The 23,002-nt window shown below is 44.8% G+C and overlaps 2 protein-coding genes across 5 annotated transcripts in view; one reads left to right on the forward strand and one right to left on the reverse strand.

The window, feature by feature from the left end:
- LOC101159207 (adenylate cyclase type 2) overlaps window positions 1–21,162 on the forward strand; it is a 106,782-nt gene extending 85,620 nt beyond the window's left edge. For all 4 annotated transcript variants that reach the window (XM_023960298.1, XM_023960300.1, XM_023960299.1 and 1 more), the window contains 8 exons: window positions 156–340; window positions 3,859–3,943; window positions 12,075–12,233; window positions 14,499–14,645; window positions 14,795–14,902; window positions 19,935–20,049; window positions 20,116–20,240; window positions 20,307–21,162. In XM_023960298.1, the coding sequence (XP_023816066.1) occupies window positions 156–340; window positions 3,859–3,943; window positions 12,075–12,233; window positions 14,499–14,645; window positions 14,795–14,902; window positions 19,935–20,049; window positions 20,116–20,240; window positions 20,307–20,459 (1,077 nt within the window). In that variant the 3' untranslated portion in view covers window positions 20,460–21,162. The remainder of the gene's footprint in view (window positions 1–155; window positions 341–3,858; window positions 3,944–12,074; window positions 12,234–14,498; window positions 14,646–14,794; window positions 14,903–19,934; window positions 20,050–20,115; window positions 20,241–20,306) is intronic.
- LOC111948248 overlaps window positions 4,724–23,002 on the reverse strand; it is a 44,553-nt gene continuing 26,274 nt past the window's right edge. The window contains exon 2 of the mRNA XM_023960305.1: window positions 4,724–9,996. Coding sequence (XP_023816073.1) covers window positions 7,441–9,516 — 2,076 coding nt within the window. The 5' untranslated portion in view covers window positions 9,517–9,996 and the 3' untranslated portion in view covers window positions 4,724–7,440. The remainder of the gene's footprint in view (window positions 9,997–23,002) is intronic.

Below are 23,002 nucleotides of genomic sequence, written 5' to 3' on the forward strand. Positions count from 1 at the left end.
TTAGTTGTCTTTACACCCTTTCACTTTATGGCAGAGATGAAACGCCATATCAAACCTAGAATTTGCCATTCAAGTGAAAATCTGCACACAAAGCAAAGACCCCATCTGCTTAACCACCACATTACCTATTGATTTTGTCTTTTTTTTTTTTACAGTACTTCATCTATTCCTGTATTCTGGGTCTGGTGTCGTGCTCTGTATTTCTGAGAATTAACTACGAGCTGAAGATGGTGGTGATGCTGGTTGCCGTGGTAATCTACAACGTTATCATCCTCCAGACACATACCTCCCTGCTGGATGGATTTAGCAAAGCTATGTACCCTACAGATAAACTGGACAGGTAACAATTGTTCTTTTATATAAAACATGCCTACACAAGGCCCTAAAAGAAGAATAGTCTCAGTGAAGGGAAGCATGCAAATCCCTCCATCTTTCACTTGCCTTGTAACTTGGCGTTTCACTCAAACACAGCCTATTAGACTAAGTAATGAGATGGTTTTTGTGGACTGATCCTGAGGAGCCAGAGTCCCCCCAAAGACTGACAGTCAAGTGTGTTCCTGGAAGAAAAGGATGATGATAAGATACTGCAGTTTGTGTCACCAGGGCTGAACTTGTTTTTCACATTTGACTGACAGGTAATGAAAAAAGAAAAAAAATCTGTCATGCCAAAAGTTTTCAGAGCACCCAGTGGAACAAAAAGCAGTTTCCTTTCTTTGGCCAAATCCAAATTCTGCCCTACCCCCCAAGCCCCCCAAGCCTCTTTCGCTCTACACCAAAAAAAACAATTTGTCACACCCCTATCCCTTCAAATGCCCCTTCAATTGGAGGGTTAGGGAGAAGCCGGAGAGTTAGGGGAAGAATTTGAATTCGGCCTTTGTCTTACTGCACGATAACTGCGCTACTTTTCTACTCAGTCACAGAAACAACGATAGTTATGAAAGGCAAAATAGGAAGGAAATCTGTTGGATCTACATTTGAAGTCACTCTTATTTTCTTGCTTGTAACAGTTTCTAGTTCATTGCTGCGCCTCAAAGGCTACTTTCCTCCCACTGGGACTGGTGATGGCATCTGGTTTAGTGTTTTTGCTGCCCTTACTATATGAGATGGAGGGAAGTTAAACCTGTCGAAAAACAAGGCCCATCTAGCTTGACGTGGGATTAATTGATTGGCAAACCAAATATATTCCAAGTTCTTGTGGTCTGTCCACACAAGACATAGTTGCCCAGCCCACTCCAAAAAATGGCCCCACTCCTCCACAGATAATTTGACAGCCAGCAGCTCTCTGTTCACTGTCATAACTTTTCTCTGCAGGAGTGAGCTTGCAGGAGAAATACATGTCGGAAGGAACCTTAACAGATGCTCTCTGACACTCGGATGCATTCTCTTTTAAATCTTCCTGTCCAGCAGCTGAACGAATTAATCAAAGGCGTAGGCATCTTGAGTTGGACAGATTTTACTGTTTTCAACAGGGGATTATAAATCTTCTGACATAGTACATTTATATATGAATAAACCCCTTTTGTATTTGAGGCCAAACTTTATTTAAATGGTAAATGAGGAAGGCCCTTTGGCCTTTAAGGCCCAAAGTATTACAGTCACCTTCCCATTCACACATTCACACACTGATGGCGGCTCTGCTGCTGAACAGTGGTGCCAACCTTCCACCAGAGGCAATGTGGGGTTCAGTGTATGTCCCAAGGACACTTCGACATATGGGTGGGCAAGGCAGGAATCAAACCTTTGTAGACATTTCAGTGTTTAAAAAATGAACATGCTTTGCAAATAAAATACAATTCCTCTCAAACACATTAGAGCACAGTAGAAACTCATACATTCAAACACAGATATGGGCTAGTCACTTAATCCTTGTGCTATCCTATGACCCCACCCTTACAATGACGTGTTCTCCCTACCATGACAAAGGTGGATAAAGGTGGAAAGATTTCATGTAATCCATGGACACCAGTGAAGATCACAAATCATTGAAGAAAAAAGGTTCAGAGCACTGTCTAGTGGGTCTAGATGACCCAACTCCCAATGTTAAAGTGCCTAGGATAGCACAAGGTTTAAAATATGTGGAAACAAACATGCAGACTTCTGCAGATCCAGAGCAACATGTCCAGAGCAGCAGGTCTCTCATGCTCCACTTGTCTTCATAGGCTCTACACCTACAACCATAAAACAATCAAAAGTGTCTGTCAGATGGTGACATCTTTGAACCACACAGAAATGCATTAACAGAGAAACAGAGTAGAATCAAAGTGATGTTTAAACATTAAGTATGTTAAAAAAAAGCGAATTTCCTGATGAATGAAGCCAGGTCGATTGAGCAGAAGCTCCGTAAAGTTTGTTTTTTGTGTCGCTTACAGAAGTTGCATTCTCACGATAAATACTTATGAAAAGAATCATGAATCACTTAGTCAAATCTTAAAATGATCATTGTAGACCAAGAATATTCATGTTTTGTCACAAAAGTTGTGCAGACTCTTTCTTGTTGTGAGGAAAGCTCCACCTTTTCCCGTGTGATATTCTCTCATCCTTTGGGTCCTTCAGAACCAAATCCTTGTATGTTTGCTGATCCTGATCCAAAGTTTCAAATTACCAGGCCAAAGTGCTTAACAATACTGATCACAACTGCTTATGACAGGATAAAAAATGAAATAAAATTGGTTTTAAAGATGGAATAATCATAAAGGTTTGAAATCTTATAAAAAACATGTTTAGTTAAAAACCTGCTTAAATTAAAAAGGTTTTCAGGTGCATTTTTAAAAGCCTTGGCTCAGTCACTTAGGACACAGGCAGAGGATTTGGGCAGCTTTTGCTAACCCTCAACCAAAAAATTTGACCTCACCATCGAAGATCCCAATAAGCTTTGTGGAGTCTCAAAAACTCTGAGATATGAGAACTTTTACCATGGAAGCGCTTTGAAAGAAATTTTTTTTTCTTTGGCTTTTTCCCTTCAGAGATCACCACAGCAAATCAGCTTCCTCCATCTAACCCAGTCTTCTGCATCCTCTCCTTTAACACCAGCTACCTTCATGTCTTTATTGACTGCATCCATAAACCTCCTCTTTGGTCTTCCTCTTGACTAGAGGAACCACTGCTGAGTCAAACATACTACTGAGGTTCTGAAAGGCTGAACTGCACAGATGGAACAAAAGAATCAATGATCAGAGGTGACTGTTGGAGAACAATTTTTGTCTCTGTCTTACCTCCACCTCTGCCGTGGTGCAGTGGTAGAGCTGTTCACCTCTGTCCCACCCAAGTCTAGTGTTCTTGGGCAAGACACTGAACCCTACATTGCTCCTGGCGGTTACAGCTTGGCATCAGTGTTGAGCTGTAAAGTGAGTGAATGGGACTGTGACTGTAAAGCGCCTTGGAAATTCTAAGAAGGAAGTAAAGATGCTATAGAAGTAGATGTCATTTACCATCTGAATTCAAATGGAGAAAATTACCACTTAAGCTGTGATTGATGCAGGTCAAACAGCTGGTTGATTGGGGTTTGCATTAATCAGAATAATTAAATAAAAGTAAAGCTGGCATAGAGGAGACAGGTCCTAAAATCATTGAGCCATTTTACATGACACAGAGCTTCTGAATGTGTGGTAGGCAGAAAAATATTCTCCCATCAATCTATGGCTCCATATTTTCCATCCATTCCTTTTGTCTATTTATACATTCATTCAGTCATTCATTCGTTCATTCATTCATTTGTTCATTCATCCAAACAGTCATTCATTCATTCGTTCATTCATTCATTTGTTCATTCATCTAAACAGTCATTCATCCATCTCCTTCCAGAACATTGGTGTTAGCTCTTCCCATCTGTGTTAGTAAATGTATTTTCTCTGTGTTCAGACCGGGAGTGCTAAAGGACCTGAAGACCATGGGTTCGATGTCTCTGTTTATCTTTTTCATCACTCTCCTGGTGTTAGCCAGGCAGGTAAGTGGATCTCCACACACCCTCCCACTTTGGGCATAAGTGACCTTACAGTGTAAAGTGAAATATGAAATTTAATTCCTCCACTCACTCCAGGTTTGAACATGCCATTGGGTCATTCAGCTCTTAAAAGATTTCCTGATAGGAGTGATATTGTTATTTTCCAGCGATTCTCTGCCTGTGGATTTGAAATTAATTTATTTTCAAAGTGCTGCAGTGTTGGAAGATCCGGCTCTGCATAAGATGATCACATTTGTTCAGATCTTCCCCTGCATGTGTGCATGTGACCTCACTCAGTCAGCCCAGATTTGATTAAAGATGTTTCATCTTCCTTGGAGTACCATTTATCATTTCTGACCCCAAAGCAGATACTTTGGACAAAGATGCCAAAAAAAGGGACTCCCTTGAGAGCCTTGCTTGGCTCCAAGAAATCCCTTGAGCAGTTTTGATTCTGGGTCACAATTGAAGCAGGGAAGGTTTGCTTTGCTTTGTACTCATTTTAGAATATTAAGCTCCTTCATCTGCTTGTTGTTTGTTTAAATGCCAAAGCAGAAAACTGCATGATCAGTTCTGGGAACCGAATTTTCCGGGCAGCCCATCAACTCGTACTTTAGTACTGAGATGGTTATGTCAGGTTCACAGTGATACCAAGTGTTCAGAAATTACGATGCCACAAAAAATAAGATTTAGCAAGACTTTATGCAGACCCAAATGAATAAATACAATCACGTCAACAATCTACATCTAAAAAAATGTTAAAAAGTAGTTAAAAGTCAACCAGAGTAAAATAGTTAAAAATACAGTTGAATCCACAATTCAAAATAAAAATAAAAGATTAATAAAATCAGTATAAAAAGTAAAAAAACACAAGTGGACCGACTGGTCAAGTTCATAACAAACATCCTGCCCAATGAAGGGATCTGATGAGAGGAATGACCAGTTCAGGGAGCTGCAGCGCATCTTCTCGCTGAAGCCTTTGCTCCTACGCCGCTGCAGGAGTAAACAGAGGTCCTTATTCCCAGCACCATAACAGTGTTGGCCACACTCTCTCCAAGTTCGACCGTGTTCACGTTCCTTGACTTAGCTGCGTTATGGCGTTGAAACAGTTCCTCCCACACCGCGCATTTGTCCCGACCGCATCACGTCCTCTCCCGGTCCCAGTGGTGAAACTTGTTTCTGCGCAGACCAGCTGGCTCCCAGTGCGCTTCCCTCTTCTCCGGCTCGAATTCTTCCTCGTCGGGGAGTTTTTCCTGTTTTCTCTTGCCTGCCCTCTGGCTTTTAAAAGAGTGCATGACGCCAAACAGCCAATCGCATGACATTAGGGAGGGAGTTTCCAATTAGTCCTTTTTTCCTTCTGTATAGTCCTCAATATTTACAATAAAATTATACAAGCACAGCAACAAAATCACAGCACACAGAAAAGAAAATAAATCATTCATTACAGTTAGGATAAAGGTAAACCCTCTGACATTTTCCCTCCCAACTTTAACATTGGTCGTCTCGGCCAATTACTCACGGTACCTTACAGGAGGCATACCAATATTGGGGCACTTGGAACGGCGCACTAGAGCCCCCTCATAAACTGCTGAATTTTCTGGAGGGTCAGGTGGTCTAGCCTGCTGTGGCATTTCAGCCTGGTGTCCATCTTTGTCTTCAGGTGCTCTTTGACTAAGCACCAGCCTGGGAAGCCACAAGGTAGGAGGTGGCAGATTGTCCGGCTGCATCACTGGCCTCTCCGACTCCTGACGCCTCTGATTTTCCTGCACCATGTCAACAGGGCACAAACGCAGATTTTTACGGTGAATTGTGCGTGTGGGTGCCTCCTTACCTCCTCCTGGCCCATTACCCTCTGGGCGAACAAGGTATACTGGGTGATCTTCTCTTAGTTGGTTCACCACAACAAATGGCTCTGGGGTCCACCTTGGCGCTAGCTTCCCCCTGGCCCTCCAGCGGAAGTTACGGATCAAGACACGCTCTCCTGGGAGCAAGGGCTGCAATTTTGCTTTTCGGTTGTAGCGAGTCTGGTCCTGTTCTCTTCTTTGTTCAGACTGTTGTTTGGTAGCCTGATATGCCTGACTAAGGGCACGATGATGCTGCTTCACCCAACCTTCCAAAGTGTTCCTCTCAACAGTAGGATGGAAGCCAGTTGTCCAATCTACTGGTAATCTAGCGTGCCTTCCAAACACAACAAAATGTGGAGTCATCCCAGTAGTGCTGTGGACTGTATTATTGTATGCTTGAACCAAAGCAGACAATTTGCTGTGCCACTCTGGTTACTGCATCTCAGCATAGGAGCCTAGCAGTCTTATCAGCGTCTGGTTGAACCTCTCACAAGCTCCATTACCTTGTGGGTGGTACGCTGTGGTACGGCTCTTTTGACACCCATAGAGCTGACACAGTTGGCTCATTAGTGAAGACTCAAAGGCGGCACCACGGTCTGTTAAGATGCGCTCCGGGCAACCAAAGGTATGGATCAGGTGGTTATATAAGGCCCGCACCGTAACATCCGCGGACTGGTCCTTGGTGGGCACTGCAATAGCGTACTTTGAGAACAGGTCTGTGATTACCAGGATATATTGGTACCTGTCACTTGGACGTCCCAGGGAGAGGTAATCCACACCAACGACCTCGAATGGGTATGATGTGCAGATAGGGTGGAGTGGCGCCCTCCCAGATGGTCCAGCTTTATTAATGATACACTGGGTACAGGAATCTGTCCAGATCCCAATATCCCATAACATCCCTGGCCAGTAACAGCGTTGTCGGATGGCCATGTAGGTCCTTTCATTGCTCGGGTGGCCCATTTCTTCATGATAAGTCCTCCATACATCCCTCGTCTCCTTTTTGGGGACGAGTACTTGGAAGATGGTAAGTCCTGAACCTGGCTCCTTCCAATCTCTCCCCAGGACACCTTCCTTTAGAAAGATCTTGTCCCATTCTTTTATTAATCCTTTCAAATACAGGGAGGTATCGTCACGCACATTAGGCCTGGGGAGTCTCTGTTCCTTCTGGTCACGGAGCTGTGACAGATCCTGGTCCATGACCTGTCGCTCCTGCCAGGACTCTTCATCTGCTCGCACCACCCATGCATATGAATCTGGCTTCTGCTCCGGGAGCCTAGAAAGTGCATCCGCATTTTTATTTTGTATACCAGGACGGTATTTAATAGTGTACCTGAAGTTTGCAAGCTGGGCCACCCGACGTTGCTCTGCTGCTCCCAACCGGGCCGTTTCCAAGTGCACAAGTGGGTTGTTATCTGTAAAGATGGTAAATTCAGAGCCATACAAGTAATCCTTAAATTTCTCGGTTACTGCCCACTTAAAAGTCAGCAGCTCGAGCTTGAATGAGCTATAATTCTGGTCATTGCGCTCTGTGGGATGAAGGCTTCTGCTGGCATATGCAATGACTCTCTCCTTCCCATCTTGAATCTGAGCCAGTACTGCGCCCAAGCCCTCAAAACTTGCATCTGTATACAACCTGAAAGGCTGGGAGAAATCAGCCTAAGCCAAAACAGGAGCATTCAACAGGGCCCGCTTTAGTTCGTCAAAAGCTTGCTGGCACAGCTCAGTCCAAGTTACTGGAGTGGATTTCTTCACCGAGGTACCATGGGTCAGCATGTTTAGAGGTGTTGCAATTTTGGAAAAGTGAGGTATAAACCTTCTATAATAGCCAGCAAGACACAGGAAAGATCTCACTTGCCTCACAGTCTGGGGCATTGGCCATTCTCTTACTGCCATCGTCTTAGTGGGGTCAGTGGCTACTCCCCCTTCACTAATGACGTGTCCCAGGTAGGTCACCTTGCGCTGGAACAAGTTGCATTTCCTGGGCTGGAGCTTTAAGCCATGTTGATCCAATTTCTCAAACACCTCCTCCAGGTGTTTGACATGGGTACTGAAATCTGGGGAGAAAACGACAACATCATCCAAGTAAATCAAGAGGGAGTCATTGACCAAATTACCCAAGCATCGTTGCATTAGCCACTGGAAGGTTGCTGGAGCATTGCACAAGCCAAACGGCATCCGCTCAAATTCATATAGGCCAAACGGCGTGGTAAACGCTGTCTTCTCCCTGTCGGCAGGGTCCATCTCCACTTGCCAGTATCCGCTGGCCAAATCCAACGTGGAGTACCATTTAGCTGCCTTCAGTCCTGTCAGGGACTCCTCAATGCGAGGTAGAGGATAGGCGTCCTTATGGGTGAGTGCATTCAATCTCCTGTAGTCAACACAAAATCTCCAGCTTCCATCTTTCTTCTTCACCAGCACGATTGGTGCCGCCCACGGACTAGAGCTTTCCCTCACCACTCCACTCCCCAACATGTTCTTTAGGAGTGCCTGTAGCTCTTGGTATAAGCTGGGGGGTACGGGGCGATACCGCTCACGACTGGGGGGTGCAGAGCCGGTGGGTATCTGATGTTTCACAGCTCCCGTTCTGCCAAAGTCCTCATCATGTCGAGAGAAAACTCTCCTCCATTTATGCAGGAGACTAGTCATTTCCTTCTGCTGGTCCGGAGTGAGACCATCTCCCTGTAAGGCAAAGACAGGATGTACGTCATCTCCTTCATTATCCACAACACCCACACATCTCACTGCCACCTCCACCACATCCGGGCCCACAGCGTTAAGCACTAGTTCTTGTTCACCAGGTATTTCAGAAGTTTCCACCTCAGTCACTTGGGCCAGAGGCTGGCGCTGTGGTATTTCAACAGGGTATGGGTTAGGATTGCAAACTTTACAAGGGATGCGTCCACCAACCACTGAAGCCAAAGTTCGTCCAATACGCCATTCTGTGTCACTGTCTGGAAAAGGCTCCACAACCACAGTACAGGGCAAAGTGACTGGGCTGTTGGTTACCTGCATCCACAGGACCATCTCAGCTTGTGGTGGAATGATGACAGATGACTGTTGAGGCAACTTTGCAACTCCTTTATACAATGGTGTCGGAGCTTCTGTGATGACTCGGTGGCATTCTGCAAACGCTTTGGACCAAGCCTCCCCTTCCACCGAAGTCAAGGTGGTTTTGAATGCCTGTAGTCCTGGGTGGCTCCCCTGTGTGAGAGTGGACCAAACAGGTTTAATAATGTTCATACCTAGGATGCCTTTCTCTGAGCCGAGGCATTCATCATCCACAACTATAATACCTTTTCCCGTTACCTCAATACTCCCTACAACACAGTCCACAATAGTGTAGCCTCTGTAGGGAATTTTCAGTCCGTTAGCGGCTCGTAGGGTCAGCCAAGGCAGAGTATCTGCACTAGTCACTCCCGTACCCTTCAGGTGTTTATCAAATAAGCTCTGACTAAGCATTGTGACCTGGGACCCTGTATCCAGGATGAAGGGAATAGGCTGGTGATTTATTTTAAGCAGAACGTTAGGGCATTCCCCAATCAGGGCGGATCTATGCTCTAGCTGCACAGAAGCCTCTGGCATTGAGGCAGCCTGTGATCTGGGCTCCTGTTCCAGAGTCACCGCCCCTACTGCTTGGCCCTCAGCTGTAGGGGGAGTTAAAAACCCTGAGACTGTGATGATCTGCGGGTGCAGCGACGCTGCACATGCCCGACCACTCCACAACCCCGGCATATGGGTCTCCCCTCTGAATTCCACTGGTAAGAAATGGTGGGGGTGTGGCTTCCCAGTCTTGCCCGGTTAGATGAAGAGGTCAAAGTGGGCTGCTAATGGTCGGATAACTGGTTTCTTATCTCTGCTATAAGGTCGGCTGAGAGCTCTTTCAGTTGTTCTTTTATTCCTGTTTTTATCTCCCCCAACAGTTCCTCTTTCAGTCCGGCCTTTATCTGGTTCTTGAGATGTTCTGGATCAACGGCATCCTTGTTCTGAGGAATATAGGTGACTCTATTGGACAAAGCAGCCTCCTCGCCCTCCTGTAGTTCTTTTGTTAGGGCCTGGGCTTCTTTACACACAGCTTTGAAAGTCATACCGTCATGTCGTCGCATCTGTCGGCTCAGTTCTTGTTTTATGAAGCCCGTTTTCAACCCCACCATAAGCTGATCAAGCAGTAGGTCCTCCTCCCCTTCAGTCCCCTCTCTGTCACGCTCCTGCCATCTGCGAAAGAGTTCCCGGAGACGTAAGATAAAAGCATCAACTGTTTCATCTGTTTTTTGTTTGCAGTTAAAAAACTTTGTCCGTAGCTGTGCTTTAGTGGCAGGCCGAGCATATAGGGATTGCAATGAATCAATGACTTTCTTTCCTGTGTCTTTTTCCTCCTCGCTGAGAAAATTAAGTTCCCGCTTTGCGTTGCCCTCCAGGGCTCCCAAGACAAAGTCCGCCTGTTGCTGTGGGCTGAGTCCTTGGGCTCTCAACATGGCCTCCACCTGACACCTCCATTGTTCAAATTTGGTCGTCTCCCCATCGAATTTTGGTATTAGGGCTGCCCCCATAAACCACGGCATAACAAACTGTGCAGTAATTGCCGAACTCGAACCAGGCTGACTGGCATCCATTTCTAAATAGTTTGGTATCCTGCCAACAACGCCAAAAAGAATGTCAGGTTCACAGTGATACCAAGTGTTCAGAAATTACGATGCCACAAAAAATAAGATTTAGCAAGACTTTATGCAGACCCAAATGAATAAATACAATCACGTCAACAATCCACATCTAAAAAAAAATGTTAAAAAGTAGTTAAAAGTCAACCAGAGTAAAATAGTTAAAAATACAGTTGAATCAACAATTCAAAATAAAAATAAAAGATTAATAAAATCAGTATAAAAGTAAAAAAACACAAGTGGACCGACTGGTCAAGTTCATAACAAACATCCTGCCCAATGAAGGGATCTGATGAGAGGAATGACCAGTTCAGGGAGCTGCAGCGCATCTTCTCGCTGAAGCCTTTGCTCCTACGCCGCTGCAGGAGTAAACAGAGGTCCTTATTCCCAGCACCATAACAGTGTTGGCCACACTCTCTCCAAGTTCGACCGTGTTCACGTTCCTTGACTTAGCTGCGTTATGGCGTTGAAACAGTTCCTCCCACACCGCGCATTTGTCCCGACCGCATCACGTCCTCTCCCGGTCCCAGTGGTGAAACTCGCCTCTGCGCAGACCAGCTGGCTCCCAGTGCGCTTCCTTCTTCTCCGGCTCGAATTCTTCCTCGTCGGGGAGTTTTTCCTGTTTTCTCTTGCCTGCCCTCTGACTTTTAGAAGAGTGCATGACGCCAAACAGCCAATCGCATGACATTAGGGAGGGAGTTTCCAATTAGTCCTTTTTTCCTTCTGTATAGTCCTCAATATTTACAATAAAATTATACAAGCACAGCAACAAAATCACAGCACACAGAAAATAAAATAAATCATGCATTACAGTTAGGATAAAGGTAAACCCTCTGACAGTTACATTACTTATTTTTAGTCAGCCAAGAAATATGCACTACAAATCCTGATTGTGAGGACTAGCAAGCCTTTCCCAGTAATCTAGTAAGAGAGCATGAAGCAGGTTAGAGGAAACGGCATCCCTGATTCATTTTCCTTTAACAGATGCTCAGTGGAGAAAAACGTATTCACAGAGTTGTTTTCTAAGCTGCATCTGGAACGTGATCCACTTTCTTCTGACCTACTTTCTCGATATGTGGAGGATTCATAAAGTTGTGCATCTAAATGCACACAGACAATTAAGATTCTTTTTTTCTGTGAGAAAGTAGGTTTATGTAACCTCTGCAAAACAAGTTATCTGTTGCAGTTAAACTAAATGGAAGACTGTTTGCATGGCAGAAGCTGGTGTCCAAAGCTGTGACACATAAAGCTTTAGAAAACCCTGTGATAAACATACATAAGCAGCACACATCATAAGATATTTTTAAAAGAAATCTTTCTGTGCAAAATTGTTCCACCTACTTTTTATTTATTTTAACCAATACAGTTCAGCTTGTTGTAGAAAGTATAAAGCAACACATGACTACCCTATTTAGAATGCCTATGAGGCCCAAGAGGCTGGCGATTTGTCAGAGGAGTTGATAGGAAGTTTTTCTAGCAAACTGTTGTTCTTCATGTGTTCCATTTTTTCTGCAAAAGGCACCCTTTGCAGAAAGAGTATGACCACAGAAAAGTATAACCTATTCAACTCTTTCACAATAACTCTCTTCGGTTAGAGAGTCTGTAAACATCTCCTCACTGTCCCTTTCTTGACAGAATGAGTATTATTGCCGGCTGGACTTCCTGTGGAGAGACAAGTTTAAAAGGGAGTGTGAGGAGATCGAAACAATGGAAAATCTCAACAGGGTCCTGCTGGAGAACGTCCTACCAGCTCACGTTGCCGAACACTTTCTGGGGCGAAACTGGAAAAATGAGGTCAGAACTTTACAGCTATGGACCCAACTGAGAGCTTGAAAACAAATCTAGCTTAGAAAAGCTGATTTATTGCATAATCATACAATTTAAATACCAATTTTCAGATAATAGCTGCAGATCATTGTAAAAACACCAAAACAAATTATCTTTCCATTTCAAATAACAAAACTGTTCTGACAAAATTTGTTACTTAACCGTTGTGCTATCCTTGGCACTTTAACTGTCAGGATCCTGTAGCGGACACAAACGCAGGATGCAGGAATGCAGAAGCAAAGTCTTTTAATTCTGCACTGAATTGAATGATACTCGAGGCTTGGGGTTACAGTAGCCTCTAGAGGCAAACAAAACAATCTTGTAAAGAGTGGAGGAAACACACAGGCTAAATACACAGGAGGACTGATGACAAAAGTGAACACAGGTGTAGCCAATAAGACGCCAGGTGGAAGGAAAAGTAACTGGAACGAAAAAAAAACAGGAAAACAATGAGCTGGAAACAGAATAAACTGAACATAATTACACACCCCACCCCAAATACCCCACATTAACTTTGGGAGTTGGGTCATCTAGACCCACTAGACAGTGCTCTGAGCCTTTTTTCTTCAATGATTTGTGATCTTCACTGGTGTCCATGGATTACATGAAATCTTTCCACCTTTATCCACCTTTGTCATGGTAGGGAGAACACGTCAATGTAAGGGGGGGGGGGGGGTCATCTAAGATAGCACAAGGGTTAAACGTATTTCTGGTTACATTTTCGCTTATAACATTGCAAAGTCTTACCTAAAAAAGTAACAGAAAAGACGTTCTTTTAAATTCAATGAATTGTTTCAAAAGAAAATGTATCAATTGTTAACTGCTTCAATATTACATTTGTAGAGGGAAGAGGAATTTGATTTCAATTTTCTTTTAATGGCTGCACGGTGGCGCAGTGGTTAGCGCTCTTGCCTCACAGCAAGAAGGCCTCCGGTTCAAGTCCCGGCTGGGGGACATGAAAAACACAACATCAACGGGGGACCTTTCTGTATGGAGTTTGCATGTTCTCTCCGTGCATGCGTGGGTTCTCTCCGGGGTCTCCGGCTACCTCCCACCGTCCAAAAACATGCTTCATAGGTTAATTGGCAACTCTTTGTGGACGTTCTACCCTGCGACAGACTGGCGACCTGTCCAGGTTGTCCCCTGCCTTTGCCCACAAGTGGCCGGGATAGGCTCCAGCAGCCCCGTGACCCCAAAAGGGAAAAACGGTCAAGAAAATGAATAAATGAATTTTCTTTTAATGTCAGCTACCGTTCTGATCACTGAGAATACTTGGATTTTTAGGGAAACTAAACTCTGTCTTTTCAATGTTCCTTCAGTCAGTGGTCTTCAGGGATTTCTTTTTTTAGAAAGAGATTTTTAAGAAGAGGCTCAAGACCCACCTTTTTTATTTCACTTTTAGTTGATTTGAACTGCTAATTTATTCTATTAGTTTTAGTATAGGCTATTTTATGTATTTAATTTCATTTTTTGCATCTTATTCTCAATTTTATGTTTTTATATACATCTTATGTATTTAAATTTAGTATCTTATCATGATGTTAGCCCCAGTGTTTCTTGTGGGGATCTTTTCCTCCAGGGCATGCCAGCTTGGTCGGTGGTTGTCGCCCTTGCTGGGACAGCTGGAGTTTAACTTTGCAGCCTCACGGCTGTGAAGTGGACCCCAGTGTTGTCCCAGTCTGGGTGGGCGCTGTGGCGATGCTCCTTTGGCCAAGTTGGCTCCCAAATACTGTTTCCTCACAGCAGAGCCAAGCCATACTTATTTGTTTATTTATTGTTTATTTCTTTGTTTTTACAGTTATATAGTCATTATTCATTGTATGTGGGGGTCATGGGTCATATGTTTTAACAGAGGGGAGTGGGAAGGGTGAAGGGTGGGTTGGGTTTTTACTGTAATATTGTGTTTTCTGTTTTAATGTTAAAGCGCTTCGAGCTCCACAAATGCATTAGAGGCGCTATTTTATAAATAAAGTTTGATTTGATTTGATTTTGAACCAGTTTTGTTGCACTAAATATCTGGTCAAATGTCTGCTCAGTTTTTGTTGCACTTTTCTAGTCTAACCTAAAACTGCAGCTGTGGCTGAGTGGGAAAGTGTCACTCCAGAAATGACAGGAAAATGTCTCACTGAGAGGGAAGCATTCAGATAATGGATTTCTGACTTATCTGTCTTCATCTTCACTGCTGAAGGACCAATTCAACACACTTCTCTGATCTTGCACTTTTGTTATCAGGATCTGTATCATCAGTCATACGAGTCGGTGTGTGTGATGTTCGCCTCCATCCCAGATTTCAAAGAATTTTATACTGAATCTGATGTGAACAAGGAAGGACTGGAGTGTCTCAGGCTTCTCAACGAGATAATTGCAGACTTTGATGAGGTAAGCCATTGTCTGTTAGTCAGACAAAGAACAATCTTTGTAAAGAACTTGGGTGGTTGTTTCAGGATTGTCCAAAGAGGACAATGCTGAAAAGTCCTGGCAGTGTTTGAAGATCAGTAACATATGATGACCCAGTCCTCCTCCTGCAGCTGCTGTCCAAGCCCAAATTCAGTGGTGTGGAGAAGATTAAGACTATTGGCAGCACCTACATGGCTGCAACTGGACTCAACATGACACTGGGACCAGAATGTGTGCAGGTAGGTTTTACACACACACATTTACACTGTGATGATGACAACCCTGGGATTTTTATGTGGCTTGATTTCAAAAGAGGTTGATTTCAAAAGGGAGCCATTCTCCATTCACTCCATTGTCAAAACGGCCAGTGTGTTTACAATAAATTCAAAACTTTATTGTTCGAGAGAGGAAGAAACAAGGTTGCTTGGTGGTGTAGTGGTTAACACTTTTGGATCACAGCAAGAGGGTCTTTCTGATCCAGTCCAAAAACATGCTTCACAGGTTCATTTTAAATTTCAATTTAGGTTTTATGGACAGTGTTTAAATCCTAATGTATAGTTGCCCAATCCAATATTTCAAGTGTGATTCCCCCTAGATATGAATAAATACACATCAATTTTTATTTTTTATTTCAAGAAATTAAAAATGTTTATACTCTCGGGGGCCACATAAAATGACATGGCGGGCCACATTTGGCCCCCGGGCCTTGAGTTTGACACGTGTGACTTAGGAGGTGGGGTGCCTGGGCGTCGGGGGACTGTGGAGGCTCCGTCGGTTGGTGGGTCGGTTCCAGTGCCTGGGGGCGGGCGGGGGCTGAGAGATTGGGTGGGGATCTGGCCGGGTTTGGGGGTGGTCTTTTTGCATGTGATAGGGAGGGGGGTTGCCCTGGGGAGGGGGGGACGTCTACACCTGGGATGGAATCACTCCTTTCCTGGCTCTGGGGGGGGGGGGGGGGGGGGGGGGGCAACTCCCCTTGGGGCCCCCGGTTGCTCTGGGCAACACCTACCATGGCCAAGGGGGTAGGTAGGCTGGCTGGCTGGCCTTGTTGGGGGGGAGCTTACTATCAGTACGGGACATTGGAGGTTTGGGGTCTCCACTGAGGCAATTGGTGGTTGCCTGCCTGATCAGCTGCCTCGGTCCCATCGAGGCCTGACCAGAGTTCTCCCAGGGGTGGCGCTTGGGGGCGGGCGCCTATGCTTGCTTCGGGGGGGGGGGGGGGGGGGGGGGTTGGCCCCTCTCTCTTTGTGTGGGGTGGGGGTCCTGGGGGGTCGGCGCTTCGGGGGATGGTGCCCCTGGGCTGAGAGGACCTGGGACCAATGCTTAGGGATGGCTGTTTCACCACTAGAGGACAGTCTACCAGCTGTCCCCGGCTTACCTTCTTACTCATACTTATTCATATAATCACTTATTAGGGTGATGGGGGGGGGGTGCACCGCCCAAGTCCCGTATTGTAACGGGACCAACCCTCTGATTTTATCTGCACCTTAGACATGTAGGACCCTTGGTAGGGGGGGTGCTTGGACATCACTGCCAGCAACCAGGAGATGACCTCTTAGTGTCCTACCCACCAGTTTGAAATGCACCCTTCAGTACACACACACTTGACCCCTCTAAATATAAACACACACACTCACAAGCACACATACATTATGCAAGGAAGGTGGGACCTCTGAACCATCTGTCCCCTACCCCATCCCTGGCAGAGTGTGCCAGGCACTCGGCAACGGCGGCCGTGTCCCTTGGGTGCTCGCTTCCTGGGCCCGGTGGCCCTATTTCCACGCAGGGAGAGGGATCCCTGAGTTCTCTGGCAAGACCAAGAGCCGGGGATCACATCACATCTGAGCGTGGGGGTGTCCGTGTGTCCCCAGCTGCGGCAGGGGTCTTGGTGTGGGGATGACTGGGCACTCTTCCCTCTTTTCACATTCCATCATCTACCTTAGAAGAACATAAAGACTCTATTGAGCACAGGTGCTATCTCACCTCAGAAAAACGTTTTCAGATTACAACAAACGTTCACATGGGTATCATTTTCGGTCGGAATAAATCATTTGGCCATGCGCAGTAATGTGGAAAATACCGGGAGAGGAAATGAGTCCCACAGTAAACAAACCTTGCTCTCATATACATTTATGCAGCAGCTCGGTAATATACAAGACGATCTTCCAAGCATGCTTTTATCAATGTTATTAATATTATGAAGCGCCAGATTGCTCATCATTTTATTTTTAATCCTTGTGGTCAGTGCTTTTTTTGTGGAAGAAGAACAGAGCTCCCAGGAGAGGCTAACACATGCTAACAACATTAGCCTTGATTGATGAACATAAAATCCATGCGGCAAATGCCGCAATCTGCATCTTGGCTGCACGTAAATATGTGGGAATAACATCAGCCTTTATTTTGTCCGGACACGACTGGAAACACAAATCCATGTGATTGTTTGAACAGCTTCTAAGGACTGAGCAACATTCCGCTTTGAAAAGTTCGCACACCGCCCCAAAGCCGCTGTGTGAGCTGAAGGTCCAAGCTCTGCTCGGACACACGGTTCTCCTGCATCCGGCAGCCGCTAACCCAGAGCGGCGGGACGGATCGCAGTCCGAATTCTACCACACGTAACAAAACAACAAAAGCACACGTAAAAAAACCATCCTCCCCCCTTCCCCTCAAACACAAAGTTATTAAACTAGCTGCTCTGCTCAGAGACACAGTTTGCTCGGTCCACCGGCACCCTAGCCAGGACCGCGCAGGGTCCAGATGTCACGGGGCATGAAGCGCTCCTCTCCGGCATCCCCCTCGTGAGGAGTGTAAGAGAAGTTTAGAGGCGAAGAGCCAGCGGAGCGAGAGCGGAGCTGCGCTTCGCACTGGGCCTCCGCAGAGAAGCTGGTGGGTCCTGTTTGAGCTCCAAAGCTTTCTCTGGAGCAAAAACACCATCTATGCATGACGGTAACCATTGTGCTATCCTAGGCACTTTAACATTGGGATGTGGTCATCTAGACCCACTAGACAGTGCTCTGAACCTTTTTTCTTCAATGATTTGTGATCTTCACTGGTGTCCATGGATTACATGAAATCTTTCCACCTTTTCACCTTTGTCATGGTAGGGAGAACACGTCAATGTAAGAGTGGGGTCATCTAAGATAGCACAAGGGTTAAACAAAGCAGTAGTGACACACGATCGGAATCACAACGATCGGATCAACAATCGGTATAACCCACCTATCTCGATCAGACAGAAATTTTGATCCGAACGAGTCTGATCGGGGCAGAGTATTCCGAATGGCGTGTTTACATCACGCATTTTTCTTTCGATCAGGTGTTCTGATTACTTTTGCCCATGTGAACGCAGCTAATGTGTATTCATTTTTTATTCACTACTCATCCATACTTGGTGAGGGTATGCTACCGATCAATGGCGATTTCTTTAAGACTGCAAGGGAAGCTCGGCTTCCCTTACAATGTCACAAAATTAATAGTCAAATATATACTATTGTATTAACATTTTATTGACTAAAAATGCGTTAGAAAACGTTCATCTCAAAGACAAGTTTGTTCAGAATCAGTTACATATAGCAGGTCGGCTGACTCGATTTCCTTCTCATACATTCCCGCAGCGTCACAGTGCATTTCCCTATTGAAGCCCAGCGTCCATTGACTTCAATGGGGCTGCTTTGAACGTTTTTTTTTCAGTGCTTCGAAACTAGGCGGTCATTGGATAATTATGTCCCGCCCACGGCTCTGCTGGCCATTGAGAAGACACTGGTCAAGTCACTTGAAAAGACTCCTATTTGGTACGACAGGGTCACAGACCATTTTCTTGAAAAGGAACGGGCAGAATTTACTTTTGAATAAATAGACAATTTTATGATGTAGGCCGAAAATGAGCTTCCCCTCTCTGACAGACCAGTAGCCGCCACTGCTACTGCCCTGTGGATACAGAGGCCTGACAGAAGCGTGGCTGCCAGTACCATCACTGGCGCTGCATACATATTCACACCCCAGTGGAGCCACACTGGTGGCAGGGAGGCTGCAGTTTCTTGCACAAGGACACAACATCAGTTGACTGTGGGGAGTGGGGATTGAACTGCTGACCCTTTGATCATCAGCTGACCTGCCCAATCACCTGAGACATTGTGATTTCCATTCTTGGACAGCTTTCCCACAGCTGGATGAAAACTTAACTTTTGTATTGTGATAAGATGAAGACAAAGGCCTTGGTTGTTGTTCGTGTGGGACAGAAGAGCTTTAAAGACCCACTCCAATAAAATAACTATTTTTGGTGTTTTTAACAGGTTCTTCTGGGGTGCCGTTTGTAAAGTTTCACAGTCAAAGTTTAACAGTACTGTATTCCGCCCTTATTCACGGTGGTTAGGAACCAGAGACACTCTCATATAAATCAAATCAGCGAATACGGAGAACTACATCCACCCCCACCCCTGCGGCTGAAGAATGTCTGTCACCGATCTATACTCATCAAAAACCCTTCTGAAACATTTTTGATGCTTTGTAAAACACTTAATACACATTGGAATATTTTTCAAAATAAAGAGTAATTTTCTTTTACGTCAGAGCAATAGACTGTACCATAGCGTACCAGAGGGAAGGTTGTGGGCCTAAACGGTACGGTTGTAAACTCTATAAAAGTAAACAGATCGCCAGTCCACCTCTGGTGTCAGTCAAACAGATACATTTAAAAAGGAAAAGTACCGTTCGATATAAGAGTGGCGAGCAGGTGGAGGTTGTTCCAGCAGAGTTGGATGTATCGACATGTCTCAGAAGTGTAGTGTAGTCTGACAAGAAGCCTATTTACAAAAGAACAGCTTTTAAAAATGTCTTGTTCAATGTTTTCGGCCAGCAGCAGTTAAACACAACGGACAAACATTGACAATGACTCTGGCGAGAAGCAGTTCAAAGAAAGCACAAAATGCATGTGTAAACAAAGAGAAGAGGGGAAATGAGTGCACACTTACTCAGCACCTCAACTCAACTCCTGCTACTCTGCAGAAACTGTCATAGAAAACAACACAAGTTTTTTTATTTAGGCAGAAAATTGAATGATCATAATTAAAAGACCACTTGAAAGCCTTTGAAAATGAATCAAAACGTCATCAGTGCGACTTTAATTCCCACAGAAAAAGTATGCTAAGCTCACAGAGATCGCAACAGAAATTGAAAGTAAATCAGCTTGAAACCCTCTGGAGGGTGATTAGCAGCTTCACTGTGTGCATGCATATGTTGTCGTTTTCAGAAATGGTATTGTGTTTTCCCTCCCTGCAGGAGAATGAGCGACAGTACACACACATCGGTACCATGCTGGAGTTTGCCTTCGCGCTGGTCGGAAAGTTAGAACTCATTAACAAACATTCTTTCAATGACTTCAGACTCCGAATCGGTGAGTGATCGTTGAGTCAGAATGCTGCGCAGATAAACATACTTACCTTCACTGCTTTGTGTGAAGGGATAAATCACGGACCAGTCATCGCAGGGGTGATCGGGGCCCAGAAGCCTCAGTATGACATTTGGGGAAACAGTGTTAACGTTGCCAGCAGGATGGAAACCACTGGGGTTCTGGGCAAGATCCAGGTAAGATGTTCTACTAAAGCACTAAAATGTGTCAGCTGTGTGATAGTGGATATGCTTCTTGTCCAGGTAACCGAGGAGACAAGCGGCATCCTGTCTGACCTTGGGTACATGTGTTCATGCCGCGGCATCATCAATGTGAAAGGCAAAGGTGAACTGAAGACGTTCTTTATTCACACAGAGATGACTCGGTCACTGTCACAGGGGACGGTCATGCCCTGAGAGCTGGACATAGCAGACTCGAGAAAGTGGCGTTTAGGACATATGCTTTGGGACTACCTTCAAAGCAGTACAGTGGACTGACGGTGAGAGAGCTCCACTGTAGATCAGGACTGCTCAATGCTGGTGGTATTTGCATGTCAAGGAGCACACTATACAGAGTGCCTGAGCAAACACAGCCCTGCCTTATCGTCTGCTTTACAGTCCTGGTATGGAGCTAATACCCCATGCTGGCTTGTCAGAGCCTTACACTGTTCAGCAGGTTTTCTACATTTTCTCTTATGTCACAGTTTTTTAGTCACTGAGCTGCTTCTGCCAGAAAGTTGTGATCCATGTTCACAGATTCATTGGTGTCAAGCAGAAGGAAACAATTCTTTTCTGATTCGCTGAACATTTTTAAATGAATCTTTATTTCTGTTTGTGGCATCTGTGCAAACTAACATTTCCAAATTATTGAATCCACATAAATGCATCTTCATAAATATGGAGACTAAGGCTATGTTCACGCTGCAGGGTTTAATGCTCAATTCAGATTTTTTGAAAAGATTCGATTTTTTTGAAAGGCCGTTCACATTTCCAATTAGATTCGAACTTTTATGATCCCCTGTGTGAATGTGAAATGACCCAGAAGTGACCCGCAGAATTGTACTCAACGGTGAACGACGTCACTCGTTGTTTGGGAAAGTAGCTAACTTTAACAATGGATGTCAACAACAGTGTTGTCAACAGCGGAGCCATTTTTGCATTATTACATTATTATACATTATTATACAGCACAATTACAATCTTCTCATTTTAAGCAGGCATTGGAGCCAGGATCGGCTGTACCCACTGTTGTGGATTGGGGATGTGTATGTGCTGAGGCCGCGTGTGTGTGTAGAGACAGGAGAGAGTGCATGCAGCGCAGGAGGGAGTGAGAGAGGGCAGTGGAAGTGTGTTGGGGGCGCGCATTCGATAATAAAAGAAGGCTTCCCCCTGAATAAATCATATTGACATTTTTTATTAACCCGCTCTGGAGAATCTGAGGGTCCGAACGGGGAAGTGAATTCGGAAGGAGGATCCGCCCTGGAGAAGGTCTCCCCCACGCTTCTGACGAGGGTTGGAAAGAAAAAAAAGTCATCCCGGGAAAGGTTCAACACCACGCTCGTCCATTTTGCTGGAAATATTTTCAAAAACCACCCAGTTGTGATAAGAGCGCTTTAACATTGGGAGTTGGGTCATCTAGACCCACTAGACCAGGGGTGTCAAACATACGGCCCGTATCCGGCCCGCAAGGTGCTTTAGTCTGGCCCAGACATGAAGAGTAAAAATCAAAAGGATGTTTAAAAAAGAAAGCATGTTTTTAGTCCATTCCTGTGGCGAGTTATGATTTTTTAAGAAATAACCGAAATGCGCAATTCCGCCACTAGGGAGAGCAAAGGAAAAGCAAAACAGGAGAAACAGCATATCTCTGCATGTGCCAAAAGCAAAGCCTAACAGCTCTGCGTCTGGATAGTTCGGTTTCCTGTGAGCCTCAACAATTTTACGTTGCCATAAGAATGATCAGTTGTGACACAATAATGACCAAGATGTCGGCAAAAAGAAAAAAAAAGGTTGAAGTGAAGTCCTGAGCTTTTCAGGAAAAATTGACAGTTTTATTTGTTCACAGAGCTGAATTCAAAACCTGCATGCTTGGTATGTCATCAACAGGTCACAGTGCTCAAAGAATATAACTTTCAGCACCACAATGAGACTCACCATAAAGAAAAGTTTCACCATTTGCAATTAAGAAAAAATAAGATTTATCAACTATTAGCTGGACTGATGAATAACGGTCTGCATTTGCTGAAGCCGTGATGTCAGTGATGGAGCAGTGACACCTAGCTACCTTATTGCAAAAAAGTTGGTGCAAACAACCAAACCATTTTTAGATGGTGAACTTGTTAAAAAATGCTGAAGGCTACAGAAAGGTTGTATCCCAAAATGCAGTCACCCTTTGCTAGCATAAGTCTGTCAAAGATTACGATTACAGATCCAACATCTCTGAGGAGACTTGGGCGCCAAATGAAGGAATCCAGTCATTGATTGCCTTTTCGGTCGCTATTGATGAAAGCACCGACATCACGGGTATATACAGCTGAGCATATTTATTAGATGTGTTGAAGAGACGTCACAGTGAAGTTTCTGGAGTTGTTGGACACAACAACAGCTGATGACATAGTCAGCTCTCTAGTTAGTGTGCTGGACGATGTTGGAGTGAACTGGTCACGTGACGTCACTGATGGCACCCCATTAAAGGTCAGGATGTAGGCAGGAGTTGCCACTGTGTTTTGCACACTTGAATGACAGTAAATGTGTTGCTGCACAGGATTTGAATCCTGACATTGATGGCCGGGTGAAGTTTCAGGAGAGAAAGGGAGGTTAACTCCAAACTCCTATGTTCACAAATGTTTGCAAGTTTAATTTAGTGTAATTTTTTAATGGTTTGGACATTTACATTTTAGGCAGGCGTTTCATTTTTTCCCGTAGGCCCTCTTGAGTTTATTATCTGGATTGCTTCATTGTCA

The sequence above is a fragment of the Oryzias latipes genome, chromosome 11, assembly GCF_002234675.1.
Source record: "Oryzias latipes chromosome 11, ASM223467v1".
Lineage (NCBI taxonomy): Eukaryota > Metazoa > Chordata > Actinopteri > Beloniformes > Adrianichthyidae > Oryzias > Oryzias latipes.